This window comes from Diabrotica virgifera, chromosome 6 (assembly GCF_917563875.1).
Source record: "Diabrotica virgifera virgifera chromosome 6, PGI_DIABVI_V3a".
NCBI lineage: Eukaryota > Metazoa > Arthropoda > Insecta > Coleoptera > Chrysomelidae > Diabrotica > Diabrotica virgifera.
In genome coordinates this window covers 152,111,813-152,132,608 of record NC_065448.1, presented here as the reverse complement: position 1 = coordinate 152,132,608, position 20,796 = coordinate 152,111,813, and the positions used below count along the sequence as shown (strand labels likewise).

Genomic DNA, 20,796 nt, shown 5'->3' with positions numbered 1-20,796 from the left:
CATATAAAAAAACTACGGTATAATATAATAATTATTATAATATAATATATAATATGTATAATATATTAAAGTTTTTAATATTGCTAATCCAGATTTAGCCATACGACTCACACTTCCTCTAAGGTAAGGGGAAAATTGACTCATCCCAGATACCTAAGGTAGGTACTGAAAGGATTGAGCTCTGGTGGGACTCTTTCCATGCTATCGAGCCCTAGGTGACTTGGTATGTACATACTTAATGTAAATAAAAAACAATGTTAAAAACTTTAATAATATGTATTAGCAATATTAAAAGCTGTATATTATATTATAATATAATAATTATTATTATAATATATAATTATTAAAGTTTTTAACATTGTTTTTTAATGTATTTTTTTATTAATAATTATATTAGATACCTAATTATGTATCAGTAGAAACGATTATTTACTTAAATTTGACAAATTCTAATTCCACTCGACCAGTCCACGACCACATAACTCGAAACACAAGTAAGTACATAAGTACGGTTGCGTGAAGCATGGCGCGAAGCCGTGGAATTTATAGGACTAGCTGGGTCTGTAGATCCTTGTCCCAACATAGACTGCCAAACCGCATGACTTGTTTTCAAGCCACGTGCACGTGGCGGCATAGCAGAAACTGGCGTCCTCTCGGTCCACGCCGCTTGCAAGTCACTTGCACGCCGCGGCTCAGCTCGAGCGTGCAGTGAATAAATTCAACTCACGTACTGCTGTACTGATGAACCGCCAGCGATCGCACACAGCTTGCTTGCAGCGTGCACGCAGCTTGAAAACAAAGTGTGCATCGAGCCTAACTTCGAAAAGAATCTTTGTTGTTAATAAACGATTAAAGCAGTTTAGTGTGCCTCGATTACTTTATTCCCCGCAAATAGGCCACAAGTTTATCTATGAGTAGTTTGATTGCTGGACGCTCTTTGCGGGATCCATTTTAAACCACTTGATTAATTTTACAGATAAATATATAAAAAATAGAAAAATACGATATTAATGTGTCTCACAACTCTTATCAATAGGTGTAATAATTACAGATATAAATATAAACCGTAAATAAATGTATTTTCACGTGATACTCCCATAAACATAACGAATATAAAATATTTGCGTCACTGCATGTTTGTTATTAAATAAAAAGAAATTACTAAAATTTGCATGGTAATCGATGTAATTTGTACCGAAAGTATTGATCAATAGCATTACATTTCGAGTGCATTAACATGATAGGAAATGTATCAGAGATGTATCAATGTGATAATAGTCCTGGATCCCGCTTCCAAAAAAAGTTGATTAATAGCAAGCTGAAAATTTGTTAACAGCTTAACGGTGTCTAGTCGGACAAACTTTGATGTATGGGAACGCTGGAACAGGGGAAGTTTTAATTGTGGAACAGGTTAAAAATTTGGAACGTCAGCCTACGAAAACGGTCTATGTATTTTGTCGGACAGAACTTCCAATTAATTTGTTAGCATTTCATTAAACTCTCATGAAAAATCAGACTGAGTTTATCACCAAATGGGCATTTTAATGAGTGGAACACGAAGAACATGTCAAATGACTGGAATAATGTTGGTTAGTAATAGCAGTCTGATTTTTGCATGGGAGTTTAATGAAAGGGTAACAAATCAATTGGATGTTCTGTCCGACAAAATATATGGGACGTTTTCGTAATCTGACGTTCCAAATTTTTAATCTGTTCCATAATTAAAACTTCCCCTGTTCCAGTGTTCTCGTACATCAAAGTTTGTCCGACTAGACACCTTTTAGCTATTAACAAATTTTCAACTTGTTATTAATCAACTTTTTGAAGTTATACTTCTTTAGGCACGAGGGAGAATTTTTATTTTCCGGCATTATGGTATTATAGTCGCTCAAACGTTAAACGAGATCTAATTGGGTGTTAAAATCTTCTGTCAATAATTGTTCAATATGGAGATTATGGATAAACAAGTGTATACATATTAGTTTTTATTGTTTTGATGGCAGAGAAAAAAAAGTTTATAATTGTAGTGACTTTTTAAATAGTTTTTAAAAGCGACAGGTACGTAATAATTGTAAATGTTTCAGTATCCTAATAAAAAATTGCATAGGTACCTACCTATTTGGAAAATTTAAAATTAATCTACCAAAATAGTATGTATTGTTTTGATTTACATAATTTGATTACCATCAAAATGTCTACCAATATTCACGTAATATATTGTTAATCCGCAAAATATTCCTTTAATTCCAAAAAATCAAACTAATTTGATTAAATTCATATAAGTAATAAATAACTGTCAAAAAGTTTATGATGTAAACGTTCAGTTGGTGTATATTCCCACATGACAGAAACGCGAAGATGGCGCAATGGGAAAGAAGTTGGATTTTCGATCGGCGGGATCGACGGGAAGCGGGTTCGATCCCCAATGCAAGTTACAATTTTTTTATTTTTTTATTCATTTTATGATTGTAAGTATATTATTATATAATTTTTTTCAGAAAATACGTATTTAGTTAAAATTGTTGGCAACAATTATTGTTCAGAAATCATTTCTTTGTGGCATTTTTCAATGTGTTTGTGTGTGTTTTATTCTTTTATTTTTTTAATTTTTGGTATTGTTTTAATAAAATCTTTTGGAAAGTAGTAAGTATTAAAATTAGTTTAATTCTCCTTCTTCTTCATGTGCCGTGCTCGATTATCGAACGTTGGCTATCAAATTGGCTATAGCAACTTTGTTAACGGCAGCTCGGAAAAGGGATGCAGAGGATCTGTTATACCATTCTCTCAGGTTTTTAAGCCATGACGTTCTTCTTCGACCTGGCCCTCTTCTTCCGTCTACCTTGCCTTGTATTATTAAATGGAGTATATTATATCTCTCTGGGTGTCGTATAACATGGCCAAAATATTCAAGTTTTCGATTTTTAACTGTTCTGACGACTTCTGTGACTTTTCCCATCCGGTGCAAAACAACTTCGTTACGAACTCTATCCACCCAACTTATTCGTAGGATTCTTCGGTATACCCAAATTTCAAAGGCTTCCAATTTCTTGAGAAGAGTATCTGTTAAAGTCCAACCTTCGACACCGTACAAAAGAGTAGAGAACACATAACATCTCACTAATCTAATTTTAAGATTCAAAGTAATGTTGTTTCCACATAAAAGTTTCTTTATCTTAAAGAATGCAGCTCTGGCCTTCTCTATACTTATTCTAATTTCTTTGCTCATGTCCCAGTTCTCATTTAGATACAACCAAGGTAGGTGATACTGTTAGTTCTCTCTAATTGTTCACCATAAGCTGTTACTACTTCCGGTTGTATTGGCGTCTTACTGACAACCATCACCTTGGTCTTTGCGGTGTTTAGCTTGAGTCCATATTCATCACACGTTGTGGTAATCCTATTAACCAGATGTTGAAGTTCTTCATAATTGCTCGCAATTAACACCGTGTCATCCGCATATCTCAAATTATTAATATTGACGCCATTCATTTTGATACCACATTGAGCATTATCCACTGCTTTATTGAAAACAAACTCAGAATAGATGTTAAATATTAGTGGGGACAAAATGCAGCCCTGCCTTACTCCTCTTCGTATCTGAAGTTCTTCAGACGTGTCCCAGCCAATCCTGATGTTTGCACGTTGATGCCAGTAAAGATTTTTGATAATGCGTAGGTCTTTATCATCAATACCCACTTTCTGAAGAATAGCAATCATTTCCGTATGTTTTACCCGATCAAAGGCCTTCTCAAAGTCAATGAAACACATATAAACCGGATGTCCGACATCTCTGCATCTCTGTACCATAACCTGAATACTAAACAGTGCTTCTCTGGTCCCAAGGTTATTGCGGAATCCAAACTGTGTATCACCAAGCTGTTCTTCTATTTTTTGGTACATCCTAGAGTGCAAAATTCGTAGAAATATCTTTAAAACATGACTCATCAAGCTAATGGTTCGGTAGTCACTACATCTTTTCGCGTTTGCTTTTTTAGGTATCGTCACAAAAGTCGACAGCAGCCAATCCGTTGGTATATAGCCAGTTTGATAAACTTTATTAAAAAGATGAAGGAGAGATCTTTTACCTGAATTTTCGAAGAGCTTTATTATTTCATTCGGTATTTCGTCTGGTCCCGTCGCTTTTCTGGTCTTTGCTAATCTTATTGCTTGTTCAATTTCGTCCATAGTTATGTCAGGTCCTGTAACTACTTCGTTAATTTCAAGCTCGGGCCTTTCATCATTAAACAGTTCCTCAATGCATTAGTTTAATAGTTAAATTAAATATAAATAAACTGTTTAAAGTATATTGATTTCGTTGAAATACGTGCGTACAAAGTACACACATTCTTTTTTTTTTCATACGCGGAATCCAGGTCATTAAGAGCCAAATCACGTGAGGAATGAAATAGGTAGATCGATAAGAGCCGGATAGGAAAAATTTGCTAATTATTTTAGGCACCGTAAGAGTAGAACCTTAAATATAAGAATAAGTAAACCTTACTTAAAGGGGGTAGGCGCAAAATCTTGGTCCTATGGTATTTAAATGCATTAATTTTTTTTCAATTTTCGTATGCAGTCTCTTGTTTGTCATCGTCTAATTTTTATGTCATCTTCCGTTGTTCCTTTGTTTGATATTATGAAACCTAATGGGTCATATTTGTTGCCAAAACTAAAAATCAATTATGAGTTCTAAAGATTACGCTCTACCAATCAAAATTCCACATCGACCGATCAATGAATGTGATAAATTTTATTGATCTCATGCAGGGGCGGCTCGTGATAGTACAAGATGGTGAGGCACACTACACTTGAGGATTATTATTATTATTATGGTTAGCTTTTCTTTAATAGCCGGAAGGTCGATTTTGTGACGTCATAACGTCACAGAACGGCACCGTATTTATTTTAAGGCTTGCAAACGATATTAAATAACAATTTTATTCGCAAAAGAATAGCTACCAAAGTTCTAAGTATCTAACAGGTTCATACCCATAGTAGCTGTTTTTTAGCTAAAAATAATAATTAATATGATACCACATATCAAAACAGCATGAATCAGATGTTTCGTCCTTGGTCTCATCAGCGTTGAACACTTGAACAGCCATATTAAGCAAAATTTACATTATATACTACATGACAAAAACGGACAACTGATTCCAGTGGCGTAACTGGGGGGGGTTGGGGGTTATAAGCCCCCCATACGCTTAACATCCTCCTTAAATCCATACCCCCCTGTAAATCCTGTAGCCCCCCTTAGGATCATCCTGGTTTGGCCGTTGACTGATTCTGTTATTATTAATCACTTGCCAAAATGAAATTATGGTACGCAAACAATATACCTGCAAACACGTGATAATTTCATTTTAGAACCAATTTTATTATATTGTAAATGTATTGAATATACGGAAATAGAAACAAGCAAGTAAGCAAATTACGGTTATATTATAAGATTGTTTTTTTATGTTAAATAAACTAAGGGTTAAATTTTATTTTTTTGGTTTTTTATTTATTTTATAAACAGCGTGCTTAAAAGTAAATGAATTATTATGAAAGAAATCATAATTTCTAATTTTTTTTATTAATTTATTTATTTAATTGACATTGGCAAATGGCTTTCAGCCAGTCAGAGCATGATAACATATTCTAAACATCTATTGTATCTCTTATACTAATAGTAAGTACACGTAACTAGAACAAACTGCTCTAACAAACTACCTAGAACTGCAAAACCACGTTAGAGGCATATTTTTGCCTGCCTCTGAAAGGATACTTAATCCCGCTTCCAAAAATGATTCTCAGTCATGCTGCCGGCCGATCTCCGTAGGCTTCGTAATATGCTAGACAAGGCACCATCAGAGGCAGTGCCTCTGCTATATAATTTGAGTAGAGTAGGTATCGATGTGTTTATGAACAACGGGTCAGGGCCGTACTTATTTTTTTTTATAATAAAAATAAAGTTAATAAAAAAAGTTTTATAATAAAAATTAAATTATTTAGCAAATTTCAAAAAGTTAAATTGTATTTAAAGAATTATTGATGATAAAATAACGAAAATAAAGTTATTTAGCAAACAAACAGTTAAATTGTATTTAAAGAATTGATGATGAAATAACGAAATAACGTAAATAGTCGATTGATATACTGGTGAGGCACTGCCTCACCTGCCTCATAGGACCAGCCGCCACTGATCTCATGAGAATCGCAAAAAATTGCAAAAATCTCTCAACGATTATTTATTTTGAACATTCGACAGAACCTAACCTTAATAACAAAAGTAAAGGATAGAGATGAATTTCATCGCCAATCGCCATTAGAGACGAAATTTAGAGATCTAACATTCAAAATCTAATTTTTTATAGAATCAACGGATTATAATAATTACAATGGGCATAATTTCAGGTTAGTTGTGGAAAAACTAAACTCTCCAAAAGCTTTTCCTTAATAAAATATAATAACTAAAATACAGAAAAGGGTAATTTACATTTACTTACCGTTTAAAGTTCCGTACGACATTGTTGTTATCTAAAACAAAACAAATAATTGTTAAATTATTACTTTATTATCAATATTATAAATACGTGAATTTGTGATTATCTTCATGTACTCGTCGTTAATACCCTTATTATCAATATTATAAATACAGTGGAACCTCGATTATCCGTCTCTCCACTAACCGTCACCTCTGTTAACCGTCAGAGCACATACAGACGTTGTATAGACTACATAAGCAAAAATTTTAATCTAAAAAAATTAAAAAGTTAATTTGATTTGGGATGAGGACACAAACGGCTATCCATTGCTGACAGATAAAGAAATAGTTGAAACGGCAACAAAGGCGGACCAAACAGATTCAGAAACTGACACAGACTTGGAATTTGACTGTAGATATGTTGATGAACCTATTGTAACTGACAAAGATTGATAACAAGAAGAACCCAATAAAGTAGATTGCATGCTCTTATGCCGATTAAGAAATTCAGCCGTCGCAAAATGTGAAGCAACAGTAAAACAAACATAGATTTCAGAATATTTTAAATTGATTCGATTGTACGAACACAAATTCCTTTTTGTCTCTGAACTCTGCAAGTTTTGTCAAACAAAACATACAAATGAAATTTGAGAGAGGTACCATGAATTTTTAATTTTTTTAAATGTTCTGTTAACCGTCTTTTCGATTATCCGTCATACCCTTGTTCCGGTGCCCTGACGGATAATCGAGGTTCTACTGTACGTGAATTTGTGATTATCTTCATGTACTCGTCGTTAATACCCAAATTGGTTTCAGGATTTGCTTGTAAAAAAAAATAAAGGAATACTCATTAATTCTTATACAATATACTGTAACAAGTCCGACTCTGAAGATTGACTCATAATCTAGACAGGAGTTTTTTTACTCCAGGGTAATAGCTAGAAATAGACCATGTTCGGGACACTCAAAGATCCAGGTAGCTGACTACTTTTTTAGTTATTGTAGACCTATAGGAAGATAACCTACCTGTTACCTGCCTAGAGTTCGCGTCCGTTTTTTAATTATTAACAATTTAGTGCAAAAATCGCCATTTTTTCGATTTTTTGCACCCCATTCAAAAGCTAAATAGTTGACAAAAAATTACAAAATTTAATTTTTTAGAACATTAAAAAACCTTCAAAATGCCGATTTTTGAAAGTTAAAAAGTAAATTTGTTGCTACGCAAACTGAAAAATAAGTGAAAATCGTTATTTGTTAATAACTTTTACTAAAACTACCTTAGAACTTTAGTGTTTCACCCAAAGTTGGGTATTGGGGTACTTAACAAACCTTCAAAATTTGAGACCGATCCATTAATTAGTTTAAGAGTTATTCTAATTGTTTATCCCAGAGACCTTTATTTTGCAATAACATAAGATAGAAAATAATGAGATGGGCAATTCTGCTATTACTGCTATTCTGTTATTAAATAAAACGACATTACTAAAATTTGCAGAGTCATCGATATCACTTGTATCGAAAGTATTGATCAATAGCATTAAATTTCGAGTGCATTAACATGATAGGAGATGTATCAGATATGTATCAATGTTATAAATTACGAGCCAAATTACGTGAGGAATGAAATAGGTAGGGTAGATAGATAAGAGCCGGATAGGAAAAATTTGCTAAGTATTTTAGGCACCGTAAGAGTAGAACCTTAAATACTAGAATAAGTAAACGTTACTTAAAGGGGGTAGGTGCAAAATCTTGGTCCAATGGTATTTAAATGCATTAATTTTTTTCGAATCCTGAGAAAACTAATAAATATTTTTGAAAAATTTAAGCGCAGAATGAAAAATTACATCATTATCGAGGGCCGAATGTCCTTTAGTTTAGAATAAACAACAAGTTTCTTTTGAATGAAATATTTGAAATTAAAAATCACACTAAATTTTCTCTTTTATTTTTTAATCTCTGTAACTTATAGATATTTTCAAGGACTTTCGGCCCTCGGTAATAATATAATATTTCAGTCTGCGTTTAAATTAAAAAAAAATACATTTGTATTGCCTACCCCCCTTGAATAGTAGAACCTAATAGAAAACGTAGGAGCAATATGCCGTCAAGTTTTAATGGTACATGCATGCGTCGATTGTTGAAAATCAAACTTTCCACTTATGAACCGGATAAATAAATTAAAGGAAACCCCTAGATTTCTTCTCTCCATTGCTTCGTCCACTTCATCACTTCATCTACTTTTTTAGTTATTGTAGACCTATAGGAAGAAAACCTACCTGTTTCCTGCCTAGAGTTCGCCTCTGTTTTTTAATTATTAACAATTTAGTGCAAAAATCGCCATTTTTTCGATTTTTTGCACCCCATTCAAAAGCTAAATAGTTGACAAAAAATTACAAAATTTAATTTTTTAGAACATTAAAAAACCTTCAAAATGCCGATTTTTGAAAGTTAAAAAGTAAATTTGTGGCTACGCAAACTGAAAAATAAGTGAAAATCGTTATTTGTTAATAACTTTTACTAAAACTACCTTAGAACTTTAGTGTTTCACCCAAAGTTGGGTATTGGGGTACTTAACAAACCTTCAAAATTTGAGACCGATGCATTAATTAGTTTAAGAGTTATTCTAATTGTTTATCCCAGAGACCTTTATTTTGCAATAACATAATACAGAAAATAATGAAGATAGGGCAATTCTGCGTATGCCAAATGAAAGTAGAAAACCGATGCTATCAAAATGTACTAAAAAAAGATAAAAAATTATCTAATATAGTCAAAAATCCTAATGCCAAATTTGTGAAATTTTGTAGTTTATAAACATTTAGAATAATAAAAATATTGTCAGTAGAAAAAATCATTTTACATATTAGAAAAGCTGATATTTTACACGAATTTTTAAAAATGTAGTTCAATTGGTGACTAGTCGCGGTAAGTGAAGGGGAGCCGGGAGCCGACAAATGCACGAGTTCAAAAACTAAAAAAGGCAAATTAAAGCTACTATCATTTTCTATATCTCGGGATCTACTGAATATATTTTGATCGTTCTTTTTTTAATTTGTACGTAATTTTTCTGTACATTACAAATATGCAATTTGCCTAGACATTTATTAATTAATAAACAGTCTAATTTGTTTAAACAATTTTTGAAAAAATAATTTTTTCCCAAAAATCCATGATTTTAATCATACTATCGTTATTAATCATAGAAAAAGTTAAGGTATACTTTAATAAATAAATTATCTTCAATAAATAATTATCTAATAAAAATCATTTATTTATTAAAGTGTACTTTAACTTTTTCTATATCACTAATAATACTGATTAAAAAATAGATTTTTGTAAAAAAATATTTTTTCAACAATTGTTTCAACAAATTAGACTGTTTAATATTTAATAAATTTATAAACAAATTGCATATTTGTAATGTACGTAGAAATTACACAAATTAAAAAAAGAAAGATCAAAATCCATTGAGTTGATTCGGAGATACAGAAAATTATATTCGTTTGAAATTGCTTTTTCGGTATTTTAACTCGGTGGATTTGTAGGTTCCCCCTAGTAATCGTTTGAACTACATTTTTGAAAAATCGTAGAAGGCGCTGTGAAGGTACAATGTTTGTGCAAATTTTTTAAGAAAAAATAAAAATCCCATTATTTAAAATGGGATTAATGAGATTCCTTAATTATTATAAACAAATTAGCTGTGAATTAAAAAAAACATATGACTAACTTTGTCCCAAATGAACACAGGCTAATTTTTTTTATTTGAAAATTCTTCTTCTTCTTCATGTACCATGTCCTTTCAGAACGTTGGTTACCATCATTAAAATTCGTGTTAAAATATTATCTTTTCGAATATATAAAAAGATTGTTTATACGGACAACATTTTTAAAATTATTCTAAAGGTTTACAAATTACAAAATTTCAAAAATTTGGCATTAGGATTTTTGACTATACTAATTACTTTTTTATCTTTTTTTAATACATTTTGATACTATCAGTCTTCTACTTTCATTTGGCATACTCAGAATCGCCCTATCTTCATTATTTTCTGTCTTATGTTATTGCAAAATAAAGGTCTCTGGGATAAACAAATAGAATAACTCGTCAAACACTAAAGTTCTAAGGTAGTTTTAGTAAAAGTTATTAACAAATAACGATTTTCACTTATTTTTCAGTTTGCGTAGCAACAAATTTACTTTTTAACTTTCAAAAATCGGCATTTTGAAGGTTTTTTAATGTTCTAAAAAATTAAATTTTGTAATTTTATGTCAACTATTTAGCTTTTGAATGGAATGGAAAAAATCGCGATTTTTGCACTAAATTGTTAATAATTAAAAAACGGACGCGAACTCTAGGCAGGAAACAGGTAGATTTTCTTCCTATAGGTCTACAATAACTAAAAAAGTAGTCAGCTACCTGGATCTTTGAGTGTCCCGAGAAAATCCTTATTACTCTGGACTATTTCCTCTTAGAGGTTGTAATTACTTGAACTTACTCAATCAGTTTGATTTTGTCTCGTTAGAAAAGCGTAGAAATCAAGCTTCTGTCATATTTCTGCATAAATTGTTAAACAATCAGGTAGATTGTGCTAAGTTACTTTCACAAATTAATTATATTCTGCGAAAAAACTATACAACCATCTCCCTCTACAACTTAAATCTGCAACATCTTTCCCCAAGTTCCGTAAAATGAGGAAAGCCTATTTATCTGAAAGACCATATTATTCAATAGCAGAGTTTCTTAACTAATAACTAAGAAATTACAGTATTCTTATGTATAAGTAGAATCTTAATCTATATTTGAGTGTCATATGCAGCAGCTTAACTTATTAAATTTCTTAAGGTAAATTACGCAATTTGCATTTTTTTTTTAATTTTACAATATATTGTTACTGTTTTTTGTTTCACTTTATTATATTTTATTTATATTGACGATTTATATAATTTTAGTAAATTGTATTTGTTATTGTTTTTATTTATGATGCTTGTAAGCTTTGTCTCTAAATTCTTAAATTTTTCATGACAATAAAGCATAATTCTATTCTATTCTATACAAAAGATGTACTACATCTTTTAAGTCTTACCCTGTAAAATGCATTCTTCAAGTCGATCAAACATAGGAATGTGGATAATTTTTCTAATGCTTACGACCTTTTTGTACGGAAGCCTTGTTGCTCATCTGTTAAGTTTAGGAGCCGATTTACTCGTTCTTGAAAAATGTTGGTTATTTTAGGGTAGTATTTAACAAATTGATACCTCTGTAATTTTCTGGTTTTTTTTACCGGTCTTATTCTCGCTTGTCCTCCATTTATCGTAGTGTTTTATTGTGTTTCATAATCTTGTTCATTAGTGTTGTCAGTTGATTCGTCATTGTCGTTCGATCGTATTTCAATAATTCATTTAGTATACCATCTTTACATGCAGTTTTTCTGTTACTTAGTTTTTCAGGTGTTATTTGTACTTTACAGGCTTAAGTGAATTTTGTTGTTCCGCTGTATATAACTCCTTTAGACAGTCAGTCCTTGCACCCTTTTCGATGTGTTTCGGGTCTATTAATTCCTTCACCTCCGCTCTTTGACCTCATATAGCGCTATATTTCTTTTTGTAAACCATAAAAATCATGCTCCAGTTCTTTTGAGAAGCGTTCCCAGTGATCGTTTTTAATTCTTTATACACGTGCAGGGGCGTGCGGTGAAAGAAACAGGGGAAGCAATTTATAAAAACACCTATTTATAATGTAATGAACGAAAGTTTCGGTCATCAAAATTCTTAAACCTATTTTCCATTCGTTGGCATATTTGATCTAAAATCTGATAGTATATTTCACCGTTCTTAGGCGTCAACGCCCTTCGGTAGAGATCTATGGAGCAGTATCACCAAGTCGCAAGCCCTTATCCCTTGCCGTACCGCTTTTCCATAGGCCGATCAGACGCCAGTTTATTCCAGACCAAGTCGTAGACTCTATTGAGTTTTATACTACGGCGTTGGCCTTTTATTAATTTCATGACTTAGCTGAGCCTCGAACCAGCGATCGCAAATCCACTAAACTTGTCGATCGACTGCGCCTCAGCTAACTGGACCGTCAAGACCGACCGCGACAGTTATATCTGATAGTATTATAGACTATAATAGTCGGCAGTAGCACTATTGGATATCTCCAACATTATCAGTGCGTATGCGTTTCCTTTTAGGCTCAAAACTTCTTATAATCATATTATTCCAATATTTTTCAAAGTCATCTCTCTCTTTTTGTTAATAACATCTTTAAATTCGCTAATTTTTTTACACAGAAACCAATCTCGTTTATCTTGCATTGCAATACATTAAATAAATTATCTGAGAATGTAAATATTTCTGAAAAAAGCAAAGTTAAAAAACTCCAAAAATCCTCTCGAGCTATTTATGGTTTCTGTATCCCACTTTTCACATTTTCGCCATTCTCCACAACCCTAATACATATATTTATATAAATATTTTAGTATTTATAATATAAATAATTCTATTATATTTATTTATATAAATAATTAAATAAAATCAATCTTCATAATTCCACAAAATCAGTTGACGAAGCCTGTCATTGTCAAATGCTGGTAAATCCCATTTAAATTCACGAAAACAGCTCCTTGTATGCAGTTGACAAAATTGCTTATAAGCCAAGATATGCCCGAAATTTGAACTCGCCACTCTACGTCTAACCCCGGTGATTTTTACATAGGCTGAGGAGGAGTTGAGGAGAAGCAAATTTGAAATCAGATTATCTGCCGACATGACTCCGAATACCAACGTAGAAATACGATCATGGCCTATGGGTCCGCGTACGGAACGAAAGCTAGAAATGCAGCATGCAGAGCTGCTTTTAGAGTATTTCATTGCTTTGTTATTTACTGTATGACAAAAATAGAGTAAAATACGTTTAGTCTTTTCTTATTACTTACAGCTTGTATTACATAATTAAATATTCTCGTATGCAACCTGCTTCTGCTTATGTGTTTGTTCATTTTTTTTAAATAATCTGTTACTCAGTTGGTACGGTATTACCTACGGAAACCAAGGGAAGCAATGCTTCCCTTGCTTCCATGGACCGCACGCCCCTGCGTGGCTGTTATATGAGGTCGTTAAAAGATTAATTCTGATTGAGGTTCCTCTTCCCACTGATTTCTGCGAAATTTTGGTTTTTGTATACCTAATTCCTTAAAAGCTTCCTTAAGAGCTAAAAATGGATTCCATGCTTCTGACCAAACTGGTTAAGGCATTTGCTACGTGTATAAACAACAAGATACCTACTGTATTGTATTTTACATCTGGAGTTTGTGGTCAGGCTTCTCATTTTTTCCTGTATCGTCAAATGTTTTCGAATTTCTTCCAAACCATGGAGGGACTTTTGCTGCTAGGATCACTATAAAGATAGTAAAGCGCTGCATGGTGCAGCATACGCTGAACGTTCGTTTGTTCCTTGGTCCCTAACACTACCACTACGTCCATGGTACTAAACGGTAGGCCAAAATCATGGAAAAGGCGGTCTAGAGAAATTAGACCTCCCCAGGACTAAGTCAGCTAAAGCTGTATAGAATTTTTAAATTTATTGGTGATAATTCTGACACATAGTGGCTACTGTTATTTTTGTTGTTTATGTTTATTGATTCGCGGTTTCGTTAAGTTTTGGCAATCTAAAATCTCGATTATGATATCAGCAAACCGCAGCAATCGGTTGCTATGTTGGATATCTCAAAATAAACCATTTGCATTTTGATTTCTTTAACCTATTGAAACACGTGCTTTATCGATTTAAATCTAATATTTTATCTACGACTGATAATATTAATAATATCACAAATATATCCGGGAGTTAAATTGCACGAAACCTCCACTTTAAACAGCTCGATCAGTTTCTTAGTAATTTATATTCGTTTCAAAAAAATTGTAGCGATAAGGTGCACTACGTTGATTAATGCATTGCACAAATATTGATCTAAATTGATAGCAGGTTTATTTACATACTACTGGAAATGTACGGGGATTATTGAAATAAATTTTATTTCGACATTTACATAAACCATACCATAAAGTCTACGAAGCATACAGGATGGTGGAATCCTTTATTTGGAATAAATTAATAATTAAAATATGCCATAATTTCATTTTAATTAGTGGGTAGGTGGAAAATTTTACGGGAAGTCTACGTTCAGCATTGGACAAATATAAGCTAATTGATGATGATTGATGAGTAGGTAACATAACATTTAGTGTTTACCTAATTATTTTTGATCAATTTCTGCAGTATGATGCACAATTTGAGACGATTTTAAATATACTGCGAGCCAGAAAAAACGGACCAACCTCAAAATTTAAGAAATTTTTGATATTTTTATTTCTTATAATAGTGTACTGAGTCAGTTACTCCTATAGCAGGTAAGCCGATATTACCAAGAGCAACAAATAAAAAACCAGGAAAAATTTGAGAAAATAATGTGTAATGAAAATTTCGATATCACATTTGGCGCAGAGTTGATTACGTTTTGGATATCCCTTTGGGGAAAAGTGGTATTATTTCTCAATAAGAGCCATTCGAAGCTCTTCACATGTTGGAGCAGATAATAATATATTCAGGAGCTTGGGGGAGTAAGGGCGAACTGCAAAAACGATGTTTCGGGAAAACTGAGTTAAAGTTTACAAACATGTTAGAATAGTAAGGGCGAACAAGTGATGCTACTAGATTATGCGGTTTATCGTCGCATTTCTACTATAGCGTGCAGTTTACCGATGGATACGTTGTATAATCTGTATTATTACAATGCCGAAAAAAAATCTTTACAAAGTGAATAAAACGTGTAAATCTTAGGAATTATTATTTTAATTTTACGGCTTGTTCCCAACCAAAATAGAAAATTGATATAATAAAGTATTAACTTGTAAAATTACTATAATAATCCTTCTTATTTATGCCTTATATTCACTTTGTAAAGATGGTTCTTGTCGGTGTCACGTTCTATCGGTACATCGGCTCATCAGTACAATCTTCTGTCAGAAGCGTTGAACAGAATAATGAAAGGCGCCTTTGTAAGCTGAAAGTTTATCGCCAAGTACTAATAAAAATTACAATACACAATAAAGTGTATGCAAATTTAGTTTCCCTACTATTATGCAAATGACACCCTACTCTTTTTCTACGGTATGGAAATCCTCCAGGTGGATCTTAAAAACTTTTTAATTTTGCAAGATTTTTATGAAATAAAAAAGAGTTTTAACACTTTTTTTCTATAAAAATAAACATCCCTAGTGTTTTTAATACAATTCACAAATAAAGCTTCAATTGAATTTAATTTGATTTTCATCGTCTACGGTTTCTTCGTCTTCTGTATCTCACCAATTAAAGCTACAGAATTACAGAAACACCGGCGCGTTAACAGAAGGGAAGGGGCGAACCTTGAACGGAAACGCAACGAAAGCCTGTGGGTTCGCCCTCTAGACGATTATGCAGTTCAGTTTCTGACATGAATAGATTGGTATATTATTTCTTACGAAATTTTAGAAGTATGAAGGGCGAAACATGCTGTTATAATATACAGACGCATTCTTTAAAAGTATGTGAGGAAGATGAGACTGTTTTTGAAATGACCATTTTTCGGGTTCGCCCTTACTCCTCCAAGCTCCTGATATGCTCAATAGGACTCGGCTTTGAGCAGACTAGTTCATTTTTGGAATACCATCATTTTTAAGATACTGTTATAATCCTTGCCGAGTGTGATCTCGCATTATCTTGCACTAGCAGAAAACCATTGCCAATCAACCCAGTATATAGAGAACCTAGAATTAGTAAGAGCACTATTGGAGAAGTAATACAAAAAGCAAAAATTTTATCCCTATAACGAACAAATGCATCAAGACCTTTATAAAATGGATTTTCAACAACGAATCTATTTTTATTTATGGGTTACGGATATAATTTATAGCATCTGATGTATATTCTTTTGATTCTGTTTTGATTTCCGATGTTTCCGAACTTTCCATAATAATGGACTTGTTAATCTCCACAACTCTCATTATTATAGTGATGAAAATCCTCACGTCTATCGTACTCTCGAGCATCAGCACAAGTTATAGTTAATATAAATTATGTTATATTTTTAAAATTTCTATTAGGTTGAAAACTTTGACTTTCAGCTTTCTGTCGCCAGATGTCGTTAGACACCTACTCCATAAACGTCAATTGCAATGCGGGGATAAGCTCTGGGAGATTCGTCACTTAGGGCGGGCAGAGAGCAGCAAACCTAGGCCTCTTTGATGATGACTCCAACTAGAGTCGAAAATCGTCGATTTAGAGTGCTGGCTTGTTGCGCTCTCTGTTCTAAGTGAAAAATAAGACAGTTTTGCCTTCGCATTGCAACTGAATAAAAATGGTATACATTTTTATTTCATTTTATATTAGTTTTACTCCTTTGAGTAACTAGGTCCATTTTCCGTTGGAATTTACCAGCTGAACAAACGGGGTCGTGAATTTAAGTTTTTGAATTCCCTCTTCTCTTCTTCGCTTCAGCATCCATCTGGCTTACAATTTTTAGAAATAGGAAAATGGTCCAATAAGTTTTCAATTAAATTCCACATCGAATATTTCAACGTGGAATAACCAAAAAAATAAAGCACTTTTTTGGGAAAAACTAATAACAACTTTTTTAAAGCGTTTAAAAAAAGCCTTATTGTTATGTTTTAAAAAGCTTCTACCATCAAATACAAGCAAGTTTCGCTCAAAATAAAGTTGGTCCCTTTTTTTGGTAAAAAAAGCGTGAAAATTGCCCCTTAAATTAGCATCCCAAATGAAATAATCATTACCGCATCACAAGTTGCTTACTCGTGTATGTACTGTATATAATATATGCTCTGTAGTTTTCATCGGTTCAAAGTGCTTATTTTTGAAAGGGGCTCTAGTTGAAAGGGCTTGAACGAGTCATTAATCATGGGTGTATGCAAATTTTGAACAGCCATATCTTAATCAATTTTTGTCTTACAGAAAACCAAAAAATTCAAAATCATCCAAAAAGCAAAACCTACATTTTTTCTCTGAAATTTTTGGTGTCACTAATAATTTTTAAGTTATTTTGAAAAATAACCATTTATTTTAGAAAAATACATTTGACTTTAAAACAAATTTTTGAATTTATACTTCTTTAGGCGCGATTGAGATTGAGGGTGAATTTATATTGATCTGCGCGCATGCGCACACCGACAGTTTGGTATTAGTCTTTATACGGGCTCTGATTGGGTGTTGAAATGATCTGTCAATAATTGTTCAATATGGAGGTTATCGGTTAAACAAAAATGTTGTATAATATATTAGTTTTTATTGTTGTGAGGAGAGAAATAAAATCAAATTTATAATTATAGTGATTTTTTAAATAGTTTTGAAAACCCACAGGTACGTAATTCTAAATGTTTCAGTTGTATTCCAATAAAAAATTATCTTCATACCTATTTGGAAAATAAAAAAAAAATGTACTTACCTAGTAAGTACTTGCTATGCTATGCCCCTAGTAGGCAATGCTTTAATTTACATAATCTGATTACGAACAAACTTTCTACAAATTTTCATCTAATGTATCGTTTTCTTACTCTACAGGGTGATCAACTTCTGTGACAAAGTCCAATATATCTGTTATTATAAAATATATGAAAAAAAGTTGTTAATAAAAGTTATAGATACCTTTAATGTACACATTTTAAAATTAGTGAGAAATATACAGGGTCCTCCATAACACGGTGCCAAACTAAAGTTATGTTTTTTTAAATGGAACACCCTGTATTTTATTCAAAATCTGGTTTCTCTACATTTTTCTGATTAAAAAGATATAACACTTGTCTAGGGTTATACTGAGTGTTTCAAAGTTATGAGCACTTTTATCAAAAAATCATACTGATTTGATCGCCCTGTATGACTCTAACAGTATAATATAAACTTATTTTTTTACTGCTGTTGACTGTCAATATTAAAGTAGTTTTGCAACAACGTGCAATTTTTTTATCACTACACAAATTGTATACAGGGTAAGTCAAAATGCAAATAAAAGATTTTCTTCATATTTTTAAATGGAACACCCTGTATTTTATATTACCATCGAAAAGTTCTTTCATTATACTTGCATATCTTTTAAATATTCCCTATACCTAAAGTTATTAGTTTTCGAGATATTTTAGTTTTATTGTCGATAACTCATAGATACGTTTATTACAGTAAATTAATTACCCATAATATGAGAAACCTCCAATGAGTTTGTTAATGATAATTAAAATTAGACTGCATTTCATTTTTTCTCCAATTTTATGGTAAATTATATACAATAACGACAATTTTATATTTACTGACAAAATGATATTAATTTTCCGCGAAGAAATGGAAACTATAAATTGCTGCAAGTTTTTGTTTAAGGTGGCTTTGAAATAATTGACACAAGAACTGTCAGATGTAAGAATTTAAATATCTGTACGTTTTTACTTTTGTTATTGATTATAATTGTTTGCCATATTGTTATAATTGTTACCCAACAATGAATTTTAATCGTGAAGAAATGACAGACATGATATGGTTTTTAGGAGAGTGTTTCAAAAACTCATTAGTTGCCACAAGAATTTATAAGGAATGGTGTCCACAACGTCAGCAACCAAATAAGATAGCATTTGACAACTTATTAGACAGGTTTAATCGTACTGGCTCTGTTTATGAAGCAAAGGAAAAAACAAAATTCATTATTACGAATGAAAATTAATTAAATGTTTTACTGCCTGTTACAGAAAATCCTCATACAAGTATTCAAAATATTACAAGAGAGCAAGATATAAGTTATGGATCTATCCAGAACATAGTCAAGAAAAACAACAAGCACCCATATCATATACAAAAGAGTACAATTTTGTCAATGGTCACAAAAACAAATAGTGATACTGAGAGATTTTTTTGAGTTTGTCCTTTTTTTTTGGAGACGAGGCAACATTCCACAAAAATGGTAGTGTAAACAGACACAATTTTCATTATTATTCCACAACCAATCCGTACTGTGCTCAGACACATAGTCAAACAAGATGGTCCTTAAATGTTTGGGGTGGAATCAGAGGCAATTACGTTATAGGTCCTTCTCTCTATGAGGAATCGGTAAGTGGTGAGGTTTATTTAAATTTTCTAGTGAATCATTTACCTATTCTACTTGAAAATGTACCATTAAACATCCGCCAACATATGAGCCCCTGCTCACCACAACGCACTTCTCAACGATGAACTATTTCCTGAAAGATGGATAGGAAGAGATGGGCCAGTTCACTGGCCACCCAGATCACCAGAATTAAACGAAGGTGACTTCTTTTTTTGGGGTTATATTAAAGACGTAGTCTATAGGGCACCTCCAACAATAGTTGATGATATGAGAGTAAGGTTTCAAAACGCCTTTCAAAGTGTCACACAACAAATGCTTACAAACATCTGTAGGTCTTTTTAAACTCGTCTCCAGGCTTGTGTAGACGTTATGGGAGGTCATTTTGAACACCTTTTATAACATAAGAGGTACGATGAACATTTTTCTTTATTTAATTTAGTTTTTTTAATAAATTAAAGTATTGTTATTAATAACTAAGTAATACATGTTGCTATCAACAATAAAACTAAAATATCTCAAAAACTAATAACTTTAGGTATAGGGAATATTTAAAAGATATGTAAGTATAGTGATAGAACTTTTCGATAATAATATAAAATATAGGGTGTTCCATTTAAAATTATGAAGAAAATCTTGTATTTAAATTTTGACTTACCCTGTATACAATTTGTGTAGTTATAAAAAAATTGTACATTTTTGCAAAACTACTTTAATATTGACAGTCAAAAGCATTAAAAAAATAAGTTTATATTACACCGTTAGAAACATACAGGGCGATCAAATCAGTATGATTTTTTAATAAAAGTGCTCGTAACTTTGAAACACTCAGTATAATCCTAGACAAGTGTTATATTTCTAGAATCAGAAAAATGTAGAGAAACCAGATTTTGAATAAAATACAGGGTGTTTCATTTAAAAAAACATAACTTTGGTTTGGCACCGTGTTATGGAGGACCCTGTATATTTCTCACTAATTTTAAAATGTGTACATTAAAGGTGTCTATAACTTTTATTAACAACGTTTTTTCATATATTGTATAATAACAGATATATTGGACTTTGTCACAGAAGTTGATCACCCTGTATATATTGTTGTATTTTAATTCGACAAAAATCAAACTAATAAAAATTCATATAAACAAAATGTCAAAAAGTTGTTCAGTTTGTGTATATTCCCACATGACGTATACG

At 32.1% G+C, this 20,796-nt stretch overlaps 1 protein-coding gene across 3 annotated transcripts in view; it reads right to left on the bottom strand.

Moving 5' to 3' along the window:
* The window catches only part of LOC126886963 (influenza virus NS1A-binding protein-like), a 175,434-nt gene that overhangs the window by 124,491 nt on the left and 30,147 nt on the right, over positions 1–20,796 (bottom strand). For all 3 annotated transcript variants that reach the window (XM_050654163.1, XM_050654165.1, XM_050654164.1), the window contains one exon: positions 6,492–6,522. In XM_050654163.1, coding sequence (XP_050510120.1) covers positions 6,492–6,513 — 22 coding nt within the window. In that variant the 5' untranslated portion in view covers positions 6,514–6,522. The remainder of the gene's footprint in view (positions 1–6,491; positions 6,523–20,796) is intronic.